Here is a 20,015-nt window from a genome sequence, read left to right on the forward strand (position 1 = left end):
CACACACACACACACACAGAGAGAGAAGGATAATGTGGAGAGGTAGAGCTGAAGAGGGAAAGAGAGTAAATGAACAAAAGAGAGAACGCATGAGGAGGTTTGGCAGAGGAGGTTTGGGTGACAACCCCTTAACAGTGTGTGTGTGTGTGTGTGTGTGTGTGTGTGTGTGTGTGTGTGTGTGTGTGTGTGTGTGTGTGTGTGTGTGTGTGTGTGTGCGCATGTGTAAGGGTAGGTGGGAGTGTAGAGTACCTGCCACGCGCTGATATTTGTGTGTGTCTCTGTGTGTGTGCGTGTGTGTGGTAATTTGTGCAGAAGAAACGATTATAATAGTACTTATAGGTCGCAGGGGCTCAGTTTTCTTTCGTAAAATTAATTCAATTTACCATGTGTTGGTTTTTCAAGTCAGGTCCACTAAATTTCCCCAGCTCAGCTACAAGCAGTCTCCTCAACCTGTCTCTATAAGTCTGCATATTCCCATATAGTGCACTACTTTTGACCAGATCCCAATGAGACCTGACCCTGACTAGTACATAGGGTGCCATTTGAGGCGCAATTAATGTTTCTATGTTAGAGTTTGTAGTTTATTTTGATATTCTGTAGATACTAATAATGTGGATTATTCTTTACAACACCTGCTGTTGGGACACAGATATGAGAGAGAGAGAGAGAGAGAGAGAGAGAGAGAGAGAATTTTCTCTATCCTAGTAATTGGAATAATTCCAATAATTGATATTAAGCATAATCCTCATGATTATCTTAATAATATCATAGTCTAGTCAACATCCTTATATTGATATGTTAGAAAAGGTGCATGTTATCCGTTTCTTTAATTGTGAATGAATCAATGTGGGAAAGGATAAAAAAAAACATGAACGAATCCTTAAAAAAATTATCAATGAACGCTTGAATAAAGGAACGACGAGTCGCTGGAACCAAAGCAATAATTGCGAGGAGAGCTCGCAAACATGCTTCAAAAGACACTGGAAACGAGTGCGCCGCGTGCCGTCCACTGTTTTTTCCCTCTTTCAGCCGCTGAGAGGCAGCACTAGGCAACCACTTACCCGTCAGCCACTACGGGCCCACTAATCACACCATGTTAACATGGGAAGGTCTGAAGTTTCCTCTGAATGTCACATACCAACAATGTGATGGGGACACATATAGCCATATAAGTGTAGACTCTGACACACGAGCATTGTGACTAGAAGGAAAAACAGAAGGTTGTCTACGGGAGCTTATAACGGGCAATATGGAGAGGAGGAAAGCCACGGGAGAATACCACTGCATCTCTGTGTCCAAAATGTAGACTGCATATTATGGGACAGGCGGCACGTTTATTTCGCTAATTGGGAAAGTTACAAAATATACAATGATTATAAATGGGTCTTATCTGAACAGGTCGTCGCTGGACCCGTACGAGGAAGTGTTGAACCGCCCACCGTGGGTTACTACAACTTTGGGGTGCTTTCTGATATTCACTATCGTGGTTGATATTTTGGGCAACCTTTTGGTGATATTCTCTGTCTACCGGAATAAGAAGCTAAGGAATGCAGGTGAGTAATGTATACTATTGTGCATGAGGTCGGAGTAGCCAAAGTATTGTATTGTGTTTATAAACAAGTTTCAAAGTGCTGTATTTGACACGACATTGTTGTTTTGATACATTTGAGTCCGAAATATAACGATAAAGGACGGGCGTTTGGGTAAAGCTGTATACGCTGTTCGCGCGCAAATGTAGAAATTAACTAAACAAGTAGGCTTATTTGTGCAGACTTTGTGATAGGCCTACTACCTATATCGAAGAAAATCAATAAAATGCACTGGTATATCCCAATTAATTTAGTTTGAGCTTAAAGCAACGGTGAAAGTAATGGCCCGGTGGCAATTGGAGGTAGCTATCCGCGCGTTATAGAGGATGCCGTGCAAATTTGGTAGTCTGATCGTATGCCCTATGATATTATACCCCAGGCAATAACAATAGCTAGAGAGGCTCAATGAAAAATATACTCGCGGAGATAGATTGACACGCGCCGCCCGGAGCTACCCAAGATAAACTTTAGGATGGACAGCCGTGTATTTCAGCAGACATGTGCGCCACAGGCTCCACATGCTTAGTTTGGGTTTGCATTTCACATCCTATCAATCATGTAACTAAACTGGGATGTCTGAATGAGAACATCTTCAACTATTCGTTTTATTTTTCAATGGAAAAATTGGATTAAGTGACGGAACATGCGTCACGTGCGCACTTGGAGTTTTATAAATTGGGATCGGAGTGGGGCTGCCTACTATCCTGCCTATTATCACCAGATGGCAAATTGGATATAGAATGTGTTTGATATTATAATGTAGGATAATGTTGTATGTAGGATAATGTTGTATGTTGTACAGTATGGATATTTTAAATGCATTATAGTATTGTACTGTGATGTGGTTGTTTAACTTATGTTTTGATATTTCTTGTCTTAATGATTATATTCCAAAGTACAGTACTGCTGTAACCCTGTGATAAGAACCTACGACATTCTTGTGTGAAAACGCAATAATATACATATCATAAAAAAAAAAAATATCTTCAGTAATAACATTGTGATTTGATAGGCTACAGATAACATGTGCGCCAGGTAGAAGTTAAGCTGTTGAGAAAATACATATTTAGTCCTACGTTATTACTGACTGGTGAGTTCTCCAAACACCAAATGGACATGCTTTGGGCTCCGGTACCGCTCTGGCCATTCAATGTCAGATTGGAATTTTAGACGAATCCACATTGTACACAGATTTGAGGGTTTATTGTTTACTGGACTGTGTATCTAGCTAAATTACAATTTTTTTTAACCCCCCCCCCCCATAACTTTTTTTTCTTTGACGTTTCATGATATTAGTTGAGTTTGATTGGCACAGCCTAGACCTAATGTCAAACGCAGAGCATCTTTTAAGTGATTTAAGAAAAATTGATTTGTGCCAGTCATATTAAGACCCTCCCCCTAATGTGAAGAATATGATTATTATTAAGACTAACTGTAATTCCTCGTCCCACGCCCCTCTCCATCCTGATTTATCATTATAATCACTTCCGTTTGATATAAACATACACAGAATTGCACAATCGCTTTGTCCTGGATTTGAGTCTTTTAATAGTTTATACAGTAAATAGAATTGCAGATTCCATCAGGTGCAGAAAAAAAATCACATATTTTAAATTTGGTATTACAGGTTTGATCACATTTTATGGTGCCCAGTCTGTGACAAAAACCAATACTTATTTAGGGAGCACATCTTTGAGGAGGGGAGGGACGATACATTTAAGTGCACAGAGTTCAATTGATTTAGCAAGTGCAGTCTCTCTGGGTGCATCTCAATAGTCTGACGTGGCTCCCTCTCCTTCTGCGTCAATAATGGCTTCATCTCAACAGTCTAAAGTGGCGCCCACTCCTTGTCTCATGTCCTTCATTTGCACTGATCTGAAAGTCCTAATGGTAGTCCCGAATTATTAAACTGCTTCACCTATCCAGTCCAGTCCTTTCACATCAGAGCAGATGAAGGAAAGGAGACAAGTCGAGGAAGCTACTTTAGACTATTGAGATGAAGCCGTTATTGTAAACTTCACAGTAGCTGGTGTCCTATTTATCCTTGTACATACTCACCCTAAAGTTATTGTTTGAGTTGTCAGTTATCTCCTTGCGTTGTCATTATAGTTGCAAATCCTTGCTACGCCACTGCTTAAAACGAACTATAAATTAAGTATCTAAGATGTGCCAAATCAATTGTCTCCAGCTCAGGGCTCCAGCTAGGTATTTTGGCTCCCGAGTGGCGCAGCGGCTTAAGGCACTGCATCTCAGTGGAAGAGATGTCACTACAGACCCTGGTTCAAATCCAGGCTGAATCACATCCGTCTGTGATTGGGACTCCCCTAGGGAGCGGTGCACAATTGGCCCAGGTTTGGCCAGGGTAGGCCGTCATTGTAAATAAGAGTTTGTTCTTAACTGACTTGCCTAGTTAAATAAAATAAAAATGTGGTTTGTGAGCTAACTTGCTAGATCAACCTTCTTGGTTACAGCAGAGACAATTAATCCCCAGCTGGATCAAGATCCCTGCTGCCTAAATGCTTTTTTATTTATTTTATTTTTATGCTTGGAAAGAAATAGCGCCCCTTGTCTGCGCTGCTGGCGATACCGTATACCCCGGTATGGTACAGGAACGGTATGAAGGTATGAAATACCGCCCAACCCTAGTTAGAATATCTGCTTTGAATGAAACCATTTACATTGACATGAATATCCATTCAGTCTTTTGTCAGCTTTCTACACAACAATAATTGGCTCTGTATGATGTCATCAATAATGGACCTATGTGACAGGCTTCATTTGAGCCACGAATACTAACATCCCTTAAGCAGGCCAGCCACCCAGTTCCCCTGTATCCGTAGTTTTATGCCTTTCAGGAGCGTTTGCAATTTCCCAGCCCTGTTCCCAAAGATCGTGCATGTCCAACTCAAAGCCCTCACAATTTTCCTTATTTTCAAGCCCCCCAAAAAGGAAAAAACCCTACATTGGCAAATCGTATGCCTCATGGCGGCCATATTGATTGACACTTTTCCTTAGTACTTTCTAGGTCTATTGGCATGGAGGTGTCTCACCAGACTACATAATGTTTGACATGGTTGTTATTTATGGGATGGAATGGAATGCATGTGCCGGTTCGTTTTGTCAATGTAAACACGGATTATGACTTGACTCGTCGAGCAGTCTGCGAGTGATGGATAAACCGCAGACAACCAAAGTCTGTTTGTTGATGCTGACCAAAATGGAGTTTTGTGGTATGGGAAAACTCAGGCATGGGAATAAACTAAAATAACAGAATGGGTTTGAATTCCATGCAAGTTTCCATTTATATGCATCCCAAATGGCACCCTCTCTATGCGGTGCACTACTTTTGACCAGGGCCCATAAGGAGAATAGTGAGCCATTTGGGACACTGCACATGCCTATTTTCCCCTCAGCGGATATTTAAGTCTTTTGTAAAGTTCAGACAAAGTGCAAAGTCCCATAGCGTTGCTTTGGGACAGACACTCCCGGTTAGGGAGGGACCCGGTGGACTGGCCTGGCGTCAAATGGGCATTAAACAGATTGGTCCAATTGTGGAGTAAGGCTCATTTTGGGCATCCGGGGAATGTGGAAGCCACCACCACCTCTGCCCATGTGACCTGCCCCTCTGCCAGCGAACGGAATGGCTGTGCCGCAGGAGAGTGTGTGTGTGTGTGATTGACTGCACATTGAACTTTAATCTGAAGCACTCTCGCTCAACCCAGTGATGTTGCATTGTTTTCCATCCTTTCAGAAGCAGAATGTTGTTTGTGTGCCCAAGTTTTGTATACACACAACTTGCACGATGGTGTGTGTGTGTGTTTGTAGTACACCAGGCACAACAACAGTGTTTACTTGTCGTTTTGTGTATGATTGAGGGCAGGTCATTCAATTCAATTCATCAATTCAAGTTGTGCCAGACAATAAATCTTGGCAACAGAGAACTTGAAGACATGACATACATGTACAGTGCATTGGGAAAGTATTCAGAACCCTTCACTCTATCCACATTTTCTTACATTACAGCCTTATTCTAAAATGGCTGAAACCTTTTTTTCCCTCATCAATCTACACACAATTACCCATAATAAAAATAGGTTTTTAGAATTTTTGGCAAATGTATTAATAAATAAAAAACAGAAATACCTTATTTACATAATTATTCAGATACTATTAAACACAAGTGCATCCTGTTTCAATTTATCATTCTTGAGATTATTTTTTTAACCGTTATTTAACTAGGCAAGTCAGTTAAGAACAAATTCTTATTTACAGTTCCAGCCTATGAACACTGGGTTAACTGCCTTATTCAGGGGCAGAACGACAGATGTTTACCTTGTCAGGGATGCGATCTACCAACCTTTCAGTTACGGGCCCAACGCTCTAACCACTAGGCTACCTGCCACCCCATGTGTCTACCTCTGGTAAATTCAATTGATTGGACATGATTTGGAAAGGCAGACACCTGTCTATATAAGGTCCCACAGTTGGCAGTGCATGTCAGAGTAAAAACCAAGTCATGAGTTTGAAGAAATTGTCCCTAGAGCTCAGAGACAGTATTGTGTCAAGGCACAGATCTGGGGAAGGGTACCAAAACATTTCTGCAGAATTTCAGGTCCCAAAGAACAGTGGCCTCCATCATTCTTAAATGGAAGGTTTGGAACCACAAACACTCTTCCTAGAGCTTAGCCAAACTGAGCAATCGGGGGAGAAGGGCCTTGGCCAGGGAGGACACCAAGAACCCGATGGTCACTCTGACAGAGCTCCAGACTTCCTCTGTGGAGATGGGCGAACCTTCCAGAAGGACAACCATCTCTGCAGCACTCCACCAATCAGGCCTTTATGGTAGAGTAGGCAGAAGGAAGCCACTCCTCAGTAAACGGCACATGACAGCCCGCTACGAATTTGCCAAAAAGCACTTGAAGACTCTCAGACCGTGAGAAATAAGATTTTCTGGTCTGATGAAACCAAGATTGAACTCTTTGGCCTGAATGCCAAGCGTCACATATGGAGGAAACCTGGCACCATCCCTATGGTGAAGCATGGTAGTGGCAGCATCATGCTGTGGGGATGTTTTTCAATGACAGGGACTGGCAGACTAGTCAGGATTGAGGGAAAGACGAACGGAGCAAAGTACAGAGAGATCCTTGATGAAAGCCTGCTCCAGAGCACTCAAGACCTCAGACTGGGGTGAATGTTCACCTTCCAACAGGACAATGACCCTAAGCACACAGCCAAGACAATGCAGGAGTGGCTTCGGGACCAGTCTCTGAAAGTCCTTGGGTGGCCCATCCAGAGCCCGGACTTGAACCAAATCGAACATCTTTGGAGAGAACTGAAAATAGGTGTGGGGCGATGCTCCCCATCCAACCTGACAGAGCTTAAGAGGATCTGCAGAGAAGAATTAGAGAAACTTCCCAAATACAGGTGTGCGAAACTTGTAACGTCATACCCAAGAAGACTTATGGCTGTAATCTCTGCCAAAGGTGCTTCAACAAAGTAATGACTAAAGGGTCTGAATACTTATGTAAATGTTATACTTCCATTTTTCTTTAAAGAAATTTTGTACAATTTCCAAAACCTGTTTTGCTTTGTCATTGTGGGATATTAAAGTACCAGTCAAAAGTTTAGACACACCTACTCATTCCTTGGATTTTCTTAGTTTTTACTATTTTCTACATTGTAGAATAATAGTGAAGGCATCAAAACTATGAAATAACACACATGGAATCATGTAGTAACCAATATACACTGCTCAAAAAAATAAAGGGAACACTTAAACAACACATTATAGATCTGAATGAAATAAATAATCTTATTAAATACTTTTTTCTTTACAGAGTTGAATGTGCTGACAACAAAATCACACAAAAATAATCAATGGAAATCCAATTTATCAACCCATGGAGGTCTGGATTTGGAGTCATACTCAAAATTAAAGTGGAAAACCACACTACGGGCTGATCCAACTTTGATGTAATGTCCTTAAAACAAGTCAAAATGAGGCTCAGTAGTGTGTGTGGCCTCCACGTGCCTGTATGACCTCCCTACAACACCTGGGCATGCTCCTGATGAGGTGGCGGATGGTCTCCTGAGGGATCTCCTCCCAGACCTGGACTAAAGCATCCGCCAACTCCTGGACAGTCTGTGGTGCAACGTGGCGTTGGTGGATGGAGCGAGACATGATGTCCCAGATGTGCTCAATTGGATTCAGGTCTGGGGAACGGGAGGGCCAGTCCATAGCATCAATGCCTTCCTCTTGCAAGAACTGCTGACACACTCCAGCCACATGAGGTCTAGCATTGTCTTGCATTAGGAGGAACCCAGGGCCAACCTCACCAGCATATGGTCTCACAAGGGGTCTGAGGATCTCATCTCGGTACCTAATGGCAGTCAGGCTACCTCTGGCGAGCACATGGAGGGCTGTGCGGGCCCCCAAAGAAATGCCACCCCACACCATGACTGACCCACCGCCAAACCGGTCATGCTGGAGGATGTTGCAGGCAGCAGAACGTTCTCCACGGTGTCTCCAGACTCTGTCACGTCTATCACGTGCTCAGTGTGAACCTGCTTTCATCTGTGAAGAGCACAGGGCGCCTGTGGCGAATTTGCCAATCTTGGTGTTTTCTGGCAAATGCCAAATGTCCTGCACGGTGTTGGGCTGTAAGCACAACCCCCACCTGTGGACGTCGGGCCCTCATACCACCCTCATGGAGTCTGTTTCTGGCCGTTTGAGCAGACACATGCACATTTGTGGCCTGCTGGAGGTCATTTTGCAGGGCTCTGGCAGTGCTCCTCCTGCTCCTCCTTGCACAAAGGCGGAGGTAGCGGTCCTGCTGCTGGGTTGTTGCCCTCCTACGGCCTCCTCCACGTCTCCTGATGTACTGGCCTGTCTCCTGGTAGCGCCTCCATGCTCTGGACACTACGCTGACAGACACAGCAAACCTTCTTGCCACAGCTCGCATTGATGTGCCATCCTGGATGAGCTGCACTACCTGAGCCACTTGTGTGGGTTGTAGACTCTGTCTCATGCTACCACTAGAGTGAAAGCACCGCCAGCATTCAAAAGTGACCAAAACATCAGCCAGGAAGCATAGAAACTGAGAAGTGGTCTGTGGTCTCCACCTGCAGAACCACTCCTTTATTGGGGGTGTCTTGCTTATTGACTATAATTTCCACCTGTTGTCTATTCCATTTGCACAACAGCATGTGAAATGTATTGTCAATCAGTGTTGCTTCCTAAGTGGACAGTTTGATTTCACAGAAGTGTGATTGACTTGGAGTTACATTGTGTTGTTTAAGTGTTCCCTTTATTTTTTTGAGCAGTATATTTTATATTTGAGATTATTCAAAGTAACCACCCTTTGCCTTGATGACAGCTTTTCACACTCTTGGCATTCTCTCAACCAGCTTCATGAGGTAGTCACCTGGAATGCATTTCAAATAACAGGTGTTCCTTGTTAAAAGTTAATTTGTGGAATTTCTTTCCTTCTTGATGCATTTGAGCCAATCAGTTGTGTTGTGACATGGTAGGGGTGGTATACAGAAGATAGCCCTATTTGGTAAAAAAACAAGTCCATAATATGGCAGCTCAAATAAGCAAATAGAAACAACAGTCCATCATTCCTTTAAGACATGAAGGTCAGTAAAGGCAGAAAATTTCAAGAACTTTGAAAGTTTCTTCAAGTGCAGTCGCAAAAACCATCAAGCGCTATGATGAAACTTGCTCTCATGAGGACCGCCACAGGAAAGGAAGACCCAGAGTTACCTCTGCTGCAGAGGATAAGTTCATTAGAGTTACCAGCCTCAGAAATTGCAGCCCAAATAAATGCTTCACAGAGTTCAAGTAACAGACACGTCTCAACATCAACTGTTCAGAGGAGACCGCGTGAATCTGGCCTTCATGGCCGAATTGCTGCAAACAATCAACTACTAAAGGACACTAATAAGAAGAGACTTGCTTCGGCCAAGAAACACGCGCAAGGACATTAGACCGGTGGAAATCTGTCCTTTGGTCTGATGAGTCCAAATTTGAGATTTTTGGTTCCTACCGCCGTGTCTTTGTGAGATGCAGAGTAGTTGAGCGGATAATCTCCGCATGTGTGAAGCATGGAAGAGGAGATGTGATGGTGTGGGGTGCTTTAATGGTGACATTTTCTGTGATTTATTTAGAATTCAAGGCACACTTAGCCAGCATGGCTACCACAGCATTCTGCGGAGATATGCCATCCCATCTGATTTGCACTTAGTGGGACTATCATTTGTTTTTCAACAGGACAATAACCCAATACACCTCCAGGGTGTGTAAGGGCCATTTGACCAAGAAGGAGTGTGATGGAGTTCTAGGTCAGATTACCTGGCCTCAATCACCCAACCTCAACCCGATTTGGGATGAGTTGGACCGCAGAGTGAAGGAAAAGCAGCCATCAAGTGCTCAGCATATGTCGGAACTCCTTCAAGACTGTTGGAAAAGCATTTCAGGTGAAGCTGGTTGATAGAATGCAAAGAGTGTGCAAAGATGTCATCAAAGCAAAGGGTGGCTACTTTGAAGAATCTCAAATATAAAATATATGTTGATATGTTTAACACTTTTTTGGTTACTACAATTCCATATGTGTTATTTCATAGTTTTGATGTCTTCACAATTATTCTACAATGTAGAAAATACTAAAAATAAAGAAAAACCCTTGAATGAGTAGGTGTGTCCAAACCTTTGACTGGTACTATATGTGTAGATTGATGAAGAAGAAAAAACGATTTCATCTATTTTATAATAAGGCTGCAACATAACAGAATGTGGATAAATCCAAAGGGTCTGAATACTTCCCGAATGCACTGTATGTCTATACTACAGAGTCTGATTATAGAGTCTGGTGTAAAAGCTATATATGGTCTACAAGTCATTCGTATACTATCAAATGCATGTCTTTTCATGTATTCACATTACAAGTTTCAATGATGTTTAGGTAAACTTCAGATTCAAACTTCAAGTTCAAAGTTTGTTTTCGTTTCATTAATGTTATTTTGGATCATCATAGAATCCAAACCCCGCTGCCACTCCTGAGTTTGTTATTGTAGCTCCAAGCATAATACATGATTTCTAAGCATATAATACGGCATTAAGTGCTTTGCGTATGTCTCCATTTATGACAAGCGTTTACGGCCCCTAAATATCCCACTGGCTTTGTTGCTAAACCTCTTTAACGGAAATGGGTACACAGCACAGTGACGTCAAATTAGAGAGCTCAGTGAAAAACAAAAGAGAAATCTTCTTTTTGGAAGGAAATTGATATTTTTAATTGCAGTGATTCCCCCCAGCGCCCTGTTTGAATTTCATCTAGAGGGAAGCCATTTTAAACCCCAATTCAACTCTGGATCAAACTAGATTGAGGTTTGTATTTTTGGGACTATTCCGTTGTACTAGACACACCGAACCAACAGCAACTCTAAAGTATAAAAAAAGTGTTTAAATATTTAGATTAGATTAGATAGTACTTTATTATGTGTTTACACAGAAATGTGTATTAGGTACAGAATTTGCACTGCGTTCAAAGAGATTCCACAACAAAAGAGAGACATGATATAGTCATAACATCAGACATACAAATTCATGAATTTATTCATATTTGACACAGGTCTAGTATTCACTAATCATCTCGATGGTCAATGGACAGCCTAGAATGTTTGAGTGACAGGGAAATACATGGGATGTTATGAACAAAGCTGTTTGTTCACCTCTCTGAAAATCTGCTGCCCAATATCTGTCATTGGAGGGCACCATACAGAAGAAGAGTCCCATTTTAGACCTGTTTTGTAAAGTCCAAGGTTCCTTTTGCTGGATGCAACGTGGCAAACAAAGTATTACCAGAATGTAGTGTATCGTATTGTATTTACATCACAAGGATTGGAATGAGTACATGTTGGCACCAGGTGGATTTGTTAGATCTAGTTGCAGCAGTCAACTTCTGTTGCATAGTCAAAACAATATCAAAGTGAGCTGTCATGCTGTTCCATAAAGACGTCCAATACTGTAAACAAAAAATGGGATGGGCCAAATAAATGATCTCCAGCTCATAGTTCCAGCTATGCATTTGGTTTGCTAACTTGCTAGATAAGTGGCTAGCTTGCAAGATCAAGTCTCTTGGTTACAGCAGAGACAATCAATTATAATGATAAAAATCCAGTGGGCTGGTAGTATCATTAGTTTCCAGAGTTTTCACCTCGGAAAGTGCGACTGGCGCTTCTTTGAGACCTGCCGGGAACCCATTTTGACTTGGCCCGGTAGGCTTCTTCTGTTAGATCAGTGCAGCTATAGGTGATTTGAATGTGGGTAGAGTACCACACACCAGGTGTCCACTGCCACTGTGTCTGAAATTGAACAGCGGATGGCTGATGTGTTATTAAGTATTTGAAATCCGCCACCACTGTGAAAGCCACTACATTTGACATATTGTTACTCAAACACTGTGCGTGCTCGCTTTCTCCTCTGGGTGCAGCGGAGAAGCTATCATTAACTATCTCCTTGAAACCCCTGTTCACATTTCTACAGAGACATTGTAGACATGGTGGTCGTATCGACTGTATTGTGTACATGAGGCATCACTCAATCTTGCAAGGTGAATACCAGTAATCTGCTTTCTCATTCGCTCTGTAGACATAGTCCCTGTCTTCTTTAGTTGCATAACTGTCTAAGCTGGATATGTATAACCTTGGTTGATATGCTCAAACTTTTCATGATGTCTGTCAGTTGGAATTTCTACAAAACCATCAGCCAAGAACCAGTCTGTTACCACAGAGTTTGCCTCACTACACTACACACAGCACAACTTGCCTAACAGGGGAATTGGTACCATTCCCTCAGTATAAGAACATGTTTAAAACAGCACCTCAATGCGTCAAATCGATAACCAGGAAGTCACATTGCGATCGACATCCTTGTCAACTCTTACCAGTGAGCCTTGGCCAAAAAAGCGGCATGCTCCTGTTGATGTCCGTTGCCGTGGCGACTGACAACACTAGGAGTCAAGCAGTGGCGGGGGGATAGGGCACGTTGTCAGGAGCAAGGAGGATGGTGGGTAAACTCAGGTGACCCAGGTGAGGGGCGCGGGGGTGCATGACCTGGGGGTGCCTTCGCTGTGTGTATGTGTGTTGGTGGCTTCCGTGTGTGTGTGTGTGTGTGTGTGTGTGTCCGAGCTGCATAAATGAATAATTTGTTAGGAAGAAGTGGATTAGAGAGCGAGGCCTGGCTAAGCAACGTTCTCCTTAATTCTCGTCATAACCCACTTAACATCACCTCCAGTCAACTAGGGCAATGAAAAAGGGACAGTCGTCAACACCTCTTCAAGTCGGCTTGCCAGTGTGTGTGTGTGTGTGTGTGTGTGTGTGTGTGTGTGTCTGTGTTTTTGGTATTTTATTATGATCCCCATTAGCTGTTGCGAAAGCAGCAGCTACTCTTCCTGGGGTCCACACGAAACATGACATAATACAGAACATTAATAGACAAGAACATCTGTGTGTGTGTGTGATGTGTGTCTATCAAGCCACCCTGGAGCAGTGAGCAAACCTAATGAAAGGTTTTGATTGTGTTGTGTGGTAGAGTTATAGTTCTGCTGTTATCATCACTCCCTTGGGGGGGGGGGGGGGGGGGGATGGACGGATAGGGGAGAGAGAGAGGTAGAGAGAGACTAATAGAAAGGGAGGGATACAGAGACATTTCATCTGTGGAATTTGTTCATTGAAGATGAAAGTAGAGCACTTTTCTGGGCCCCTATTATTTTGCCTATTCCGTTCCCACTGGGCACAGACGTCAATTCAACGTCTATTCCTTGTTTGTTCAACATCATTTCATTGAAATGGCGTGGAAGCAACGTTGATTCAACCAGTGTGTGCCCAGTGTGTTGCTATTTATAGGGCTCCCGAGTGGCGCAGCTCTCTAAGGCACTGCATCTCAGTGCTAGAGGTGTCACTACAGACCTGGTTTGATTCCAGGCTGTATCCTAACCGGCCATCTTTGGGAGTCCCATAGGGCGGCGCACAATTGGCCCAGTGTCGTCAGGGCTTGGCCGGGGTAGGCCCTCATTGTAAATAAGAATTTGTTCTTAACTGACTTGCCGAGTTAAATAAAATAAAAATACAGTGCCTTGCGAAAGTATTCGGCCCCCTTGAACTTTTCGACCTTTTGCCACATTCAGGCTTCAAACATAAAGATATAAAACTGTAATTTTTTGTGAAGAATCAACAACAAGTGGGACACAAACATGAAGTGGAACGAAATTTATTGGATATTTCAAACTTTTTTAACAAATAAAAAACTGAAAAATTGGGGGTGCAAAATTATTATTATTATTATTATTATTATATATATATATATATATATATGTCTCTCTGTCTTCAATACTCTCACAAGTACCCTAAAGCCCCATGAGCCCATCCTCTTCTTTATCCTAACCTTTTAATTTTCTTTATCCCCCACCACTTCTTTCCTCTTCTTTATCCCCCACCTCTTCCTTCCTCTTCATTATCCCCCACCTCTTCCTTCCTCTTCATTATCCCCCACCTCTACCTTCCTCTTCTTTATTCCCCACCTCTTCCTTCCTCTTCTTTATCCCCCACCTCTTCCTTCCTCTTCATTATCCCCCACCTCTACCTTCCTCTTCTTTATTCCCCACATCTTACTTCCTCTTCATTATCCCCCACCTCTTCCTTCCTCTTCATTATCCCCCACCTCTTCCTTCCTCTTCTTTATCCCCCACCTCTTCCTTCCTCTTCTTTATCCCCCACCTCTTCCTTCATCTTCTTTATCACCCACCTCTTCCTTCATCTTCTTTATCACCCATCTCTTCCTTCCTCTTCTTTATCACCCACCTCTTCCTTCATCTTCTTTATCACCCATCTCTTCCTTCCTCTTCTTTATCCCCCACCTCTTCCTTCCTTCCTCTTCTTTCTCCTGCTTTTCCTCCCTCTTTCCAGGGCTGTATTTAATCATTTACAGTATTATACAGTGCAAACCTCTTTCTGCTTGAAGTACACTGGGGATGACGCAATTTGGCGGGCTCAATCAAGTACAACCTAATGCTCGTCCGAGGGGCACCGTGCACAACTTATGCATACGGTAGTGTATGCCGGGTTAGAGTATAAGAGATGTTTTGAACACACGCACCCACACTTGCGCCATTGCACAAAATGGTATGCAGCATCATCTGAAAATTCAACGTTCAGGTTCTGCTACCATTTATGTCAAGCCTTCTACACATACGATTTGATACAGACGTTTGTTAAATTCAACGTATGCACCACACTAAACGCACTACAACTGCCTCTGACGCAATGTTGCAAGGCAAACTCAGCGTTCCGTTGGAAATGAATCTACTTCTGGTGTGTCTCCCCTCTGATGCGCCTGTCTGTTTTCCCAAAAGAGCTTGGGCGTGATCCACTTATTTTTGATCCCACTCTCTCCCCCATCCCATCATACTAAGCCAAATATGAGTGGGCTACCTTGCAGGCAAAAGGGGTTGCAATGATCTCATTCTAACATCTTTTGTGACATCATGGGCATGTTTCATATGCTGATTGTGAAATTGTGTTTTTTCGCCGTCTTTCTAGAGACCAGAAAACCAGATTACAACCAGGTAAAGATTTATTTATCTGTCAACTCTACAACCAGGAAACCAATTTACAACCAGAAAATGTCATACATCGCCTGACACATTTTGAGTTCTAGTTAAACTCAGGAATCTGAAATAAAGGAGACATTACTACATTAACTTTGGAACTAGTGAACCGATGTATCATAGATGAACGTGAACAAGAGACTCTCCACTCCCCCCCCCCAGTCTTCAGAGTGATTAGCTGATTCACTAAGTACGTCCCAAATGGCACCCTATTCCCTAGTGAACTTCTTTTGACCAGCGCCCATAGGGACTATATAGGGAATAGGGTGCCATTTTGGGACAAACCCATAGTCGATGATACACACAGGCACTTGACGATAGACATATAGGCACTTCATTAATATCCACTGTGAACACTTTGTCCCCTTCAAGCTTTATCTGAACGCTGACCGGTGTTTCCTTGTGATTATTACTGTAGATTAGCAGGGTATCCTTACTATGGCCAGTTACACTTATTACAATCAGATCTCACAGAAGTAAGAGAGAGAGGGGTAGAGAGGTAGAACGATGGAGAGAGTAAGGTAAAGAGAGAGATAAGGAAAGGTAGAGAGAGAGAGGATGAAGAGAGGTTGAAAAAGAGAGAGAAAGAAGGGGAGAGAAACAGACAGTGAGAGAGGGAGGGAAGGAAAACAGCATGACATAAGCAGAAACCAGAAAAGGATGACACGATGTGATGAAACATTACTGTTGTCTTTGTGTGCGGGAGGAAAAGAGCAAGCCAGGCCAAAATATGAAGAAAAAAACTAAAGAAAAATCGTATCTAATGCGCCTCTTTATTTTGGGCAAAAGATTTGTTGAAAATGATCAAGTATCACATTGCTCAAAGTATAATTACAGAGACAAAACTTTTATCAAATGGGTTTTTGTGCTCAGCAGATTAGAAAGAAAGCCAATTCCACCCCAAGGCAAGATGCATTCCATGTGATAAAACAATTAAATGTTTGTTTTTTCTTCTAGGGCTAGGATCAATTACTGTATCTGGGTTTTCAGCAGCGGTTGGAACCCAAATTATTTTCCAATGATTTCGTTCTGAAAACAAACATTATTTTGCTAGAGCCACGCTCCTATAACTTGAGCCATAGAGGACCAGCGAAACCACGCAGCTGTGAACTGCCAAGATCATGTCACGGTCGTCGTAAGGAGGAGCGGACCAAAGTGCAGCGTGTATGTCGTTCCACATTTTATTTATACTATGAAACTATGCAATACATAAATAAACTGAATGACAAAAACAACAAACCGTGACGCAGAGGTGAAACATACACTACTCAAAATGAATCTCCCACAAACCCAGGTGGGACAAACACCAACTTAAATATGACCTCCAATTAGAGACAACGATGACCAGCTGCCTCTAATTGGAGATAATCTCAAACAAAGCCCAAATAGAAATACAAAAACTAGAACAACCCAACATAGAAATACAAAACTAAAACATAACATAGAAAAAACTAAACTAGAAAACCCCCCTGTGTCACAAAAAGAGCCGTGTTGAATAGACCAAACTGCCGCGGGAATATGGATGCTCATGTTTTAATTAAAAAAAAGGAGTAACGCATCCACTGGAAACCAATATACACGACAGGAACAGTTTTGCAGGCACACAACACGCAGTGCAAAAACAACTACCCACGAAAACCAAACAAACACACACCTACTTATGGGACTCCCAATCAGAGGCAACTAGAAACACCTGCCTCCAATTGAGAGTCCAGCACCCAAAACTACACATAGAAAAACAAACCTAGAACATATACCAAACTAATACACCCCACTACACCACACACAAAACCCCATAATACAAAACAAATATACCTCTGCCACGTCCTGACCAAATATAATAGAAATAATACCTAAATATTGGTCAGGACGTGACACCCTGTCACGCCCTGACCTACTCTACCATAGAAAATAACAGCTTACCATGGTCAGGACGTGACAGATAAGCCAATTAGCTTACCCGTCCTCGTCACACGATATGCCAATATTACCCTATACGTTTTCAATAGCCACTCCATTGAACTGACCAAGCGCTAATGGCTTGTATTGTTGTGGTAACACATGCATCCCAAATGTCACCCTATTCCCTACATAGTGCTTTTCACCAGGGCCCATAGTAGTGCACTGTGTAGGGAATAGGGTGCCATTTGGGATGCAGAGGCATTGTGTCAATGACCACAATTGCACTTCACAGTACTGTATGTGCCACTGTGGTGACAGGGCCGTCCATGCGTCAGAGGACATTGGTGTCAGCTTCTCCCATAGGGCAGCATACATTCCCTTGTATGGATGGATCTTAGGGACAAGTAAGCACCCCCTCTGACTTCTCCTCCATTGTCATTGTCACATAGTGAGAAACATTTGACTTGCTATAAACAGCTAGTGGCTCCCAGTAACAGCCTATATTTACAGTAAATGCATTAACGAAGCCTTAATTCATGTATACATTTATTTTTATTTATTTTATTTAACCCTTATTTAACTAGGCAAGTCAGTTAAGAACAAATTCTTATTTACAATGATGGCCTACCAGGGAACAGTGGGTTATCTGCCTTGTTCAGGGGCAAAATGACAGATTTTTACCTTGTCAGCTCGGGGATTCGATCCAGCAACCTTTCAGTTACTGGCCCAACGCTCTAACCACTAGGCTAACTGCATAATGATTTGCACTACATATAGAAAGTGTGTAATAGTAGCAGATTGTGTTGCCAAACTTTCTAAGGATATTTATACCTCCAGTATGTGTACTGTATGTCACAAACTGCACATCTCTTGTATAATTGTATATCTTTTTTTAGAATTTACAATTGATGTGCAAGCTCAGTCCATCAGAGGATGGAATACTAACTTTCCATTTGCTAACGCTAATGTGAAAGGGGGTGCAAATTGTTTTCCTTCCAAGCAGTATGCTTTCTTTTAACAGGCCATAAATAAACTCTTTGAAATTGTTCTCTACATGAATTCATCAATTTCATACATTTACATTTTAGTCATTTAGCAGACGCTCTTATCCAGAGCGACTTACAGTAGTTAATGCATACATTTCATACCCATACTGGTCCCCCGTGGGAATCGAACCCACAACCCTGGCGTTGCAAACACCATGCTCTACCAACTGAGCCACAGACTTTCAAGTCTGTTACAATCTCTCTCCTCATGCCTGGCTGCTCAGCCCTCGTCCAAGCCAGCTAGTCTGAGAGCAGCCACCGTCAGGGCCATTTGGGCGCAGTCCAAAAAAAGTGAAAATGATGCAGTAGGAAATAAGATGATCTCGCCCATAAACTACCCTCACATCCGAAACTCGGCCGAGCCGTATTTTCTCAGAGGCCTTGAGCCCGTCAGAAAGCACCTTTGGATGTGTTATGAATCCAAAGGAGTGATTCCGTGTTAATGTGGTGGTGAATACAGCCTCAGATTTTTCTATGATTGATATCACCTGTGGTATTTTAAGGGAAAAAATAACATTGATAAGCAGGGCTGCCGAGAGGTTTTGGCGCAGTTGGAAGGTGGGTGCATGGCCGCTGTGTGTGTGTGTGTTTGTCAGAGACTACTCTCTCCCCGGTGGAGCGGACGCGGTTCACAGATATTTTCCCTACGTCAGAAATGGTGCGGCTTCCAATATGAGCGAGCGGTGCTCAGTATCAAATTACAAATCAGACCGTAGCACCTTTGCTGTGGTTACCTCATGGATTACCCCAATTTTCATTCTGCTGCTCATAACAGAAGGAAAGAGAGAGTGAAAGAGAGGAAGAGAGAGAGAGAGAGAGGAAGCGAGAGACGGAGGGTGGAAGAGAGCGACAGGAAGGGACAGAGACAGGAAGGGAGCGATAGAGAGACAGGAAGGGAGAGAGAGAGAGAGAGAGAGAGAGAGAGGAGGAAAAACGAAGGGAAATGTCAGTGTTCCACTATATTGCAACTTTCTTATCTCAACTTTTTTAATTTGTTGCAACAGGGTTTATAGTAGTGATGGGGGAAAAAATCTATACAGTTGCATGTCAGGATATAATTTTTTACGATGTGTTTTATTGTATCGTTTTGACAATATTATATTTTTGCTCTAGTTGGCTGGACCTTGTTTTTGTTTTCAGCACTTTTATTTCCCAAACTTGTTTTCTCATGGCTCTCTTGTCCCACTGCAGCAGACATATGGTGAGTAATATGTTTGAAATATTGGATTGCAATAAAATCACAGAATCGTATCACAAAACTAAAAAAAACTGAGAATCGCAATACATATCAAATCAAATTTGATTTGTCACATGCGCCAAATACAACAGCTGTAGACTGTACAGTGAAATGCTTACTTACAAGCCCTTAAAACTTCTTAGGGATCAAATCCCGTTAACGGGATCTATTTGACAACATCCGGTGAAATGGCAGAGCGCCAAATTCAAATGAAATTATTTGAAATATTTAACTTTCATACAATCACAATACACCAAATTAAAGCTTTACTTGTTAATCTAGCCACCGTGTCAGATTTCAAAAAGGCTTTACGGTCACAAGCGCCGAATAAAAGAGGTGTAGACCTAACAGTGAAATGCTTACTGACAAGCCCTTAACCAACAGTGCAGTTAAAAAAAATACCTACAAAAACTAAGAATAAGAAATAAAAGTAACAAATAATTAAAGAGACGCAGTAAAATAACAATAGTGAGGCTATATACAGGGGGTACCGGTGCAGAGTCGAGGTAATTGAGGTAATATGTACATGCAGGTAGAGTTATTAAAGTAACTATGCATAGATAATAACAGAGAG

General features: G+C 42.4%; 1 protein-coding gene across 1 annotated transcript in view; it reads left to right on the forward strand.

Moving 5' to 3' along the window:
- The first annotated feature begins 1,096 nt into the window (after positions 1-1,096).
- mtnr1aa (melatonin receptor 1A a) overlaps positions 1,097-20,015 on the forward strand; it is a 57,770-nt gene continuing 38,851 nt past the window's right edge. The window contains exon 1 of the mRNA XM_014195255.3: positions 1,097-1,553. Coding sequence (XP_014050730.1) covers positions 1,370-1,553 — 184 coding nt within the window. The 5' untranslated portion in view covers positions 1,097-1,369. The remainder of the gene's footprint in view (positions 1,554-20,015) is intronic.

This window comes from Salmo salar, chromosome 04 (assembly GCF_965601325.2).
Source record: "Salmo salar chromosome 04, fSalSal1, whole genome shotgun sequence".
NCBI classification, from domain to species: Eukaryota; Metazoa; Chordata; class Actinopteri; order Salmoniformes; family Salmonidae; genus Salmo; species Salmo salar.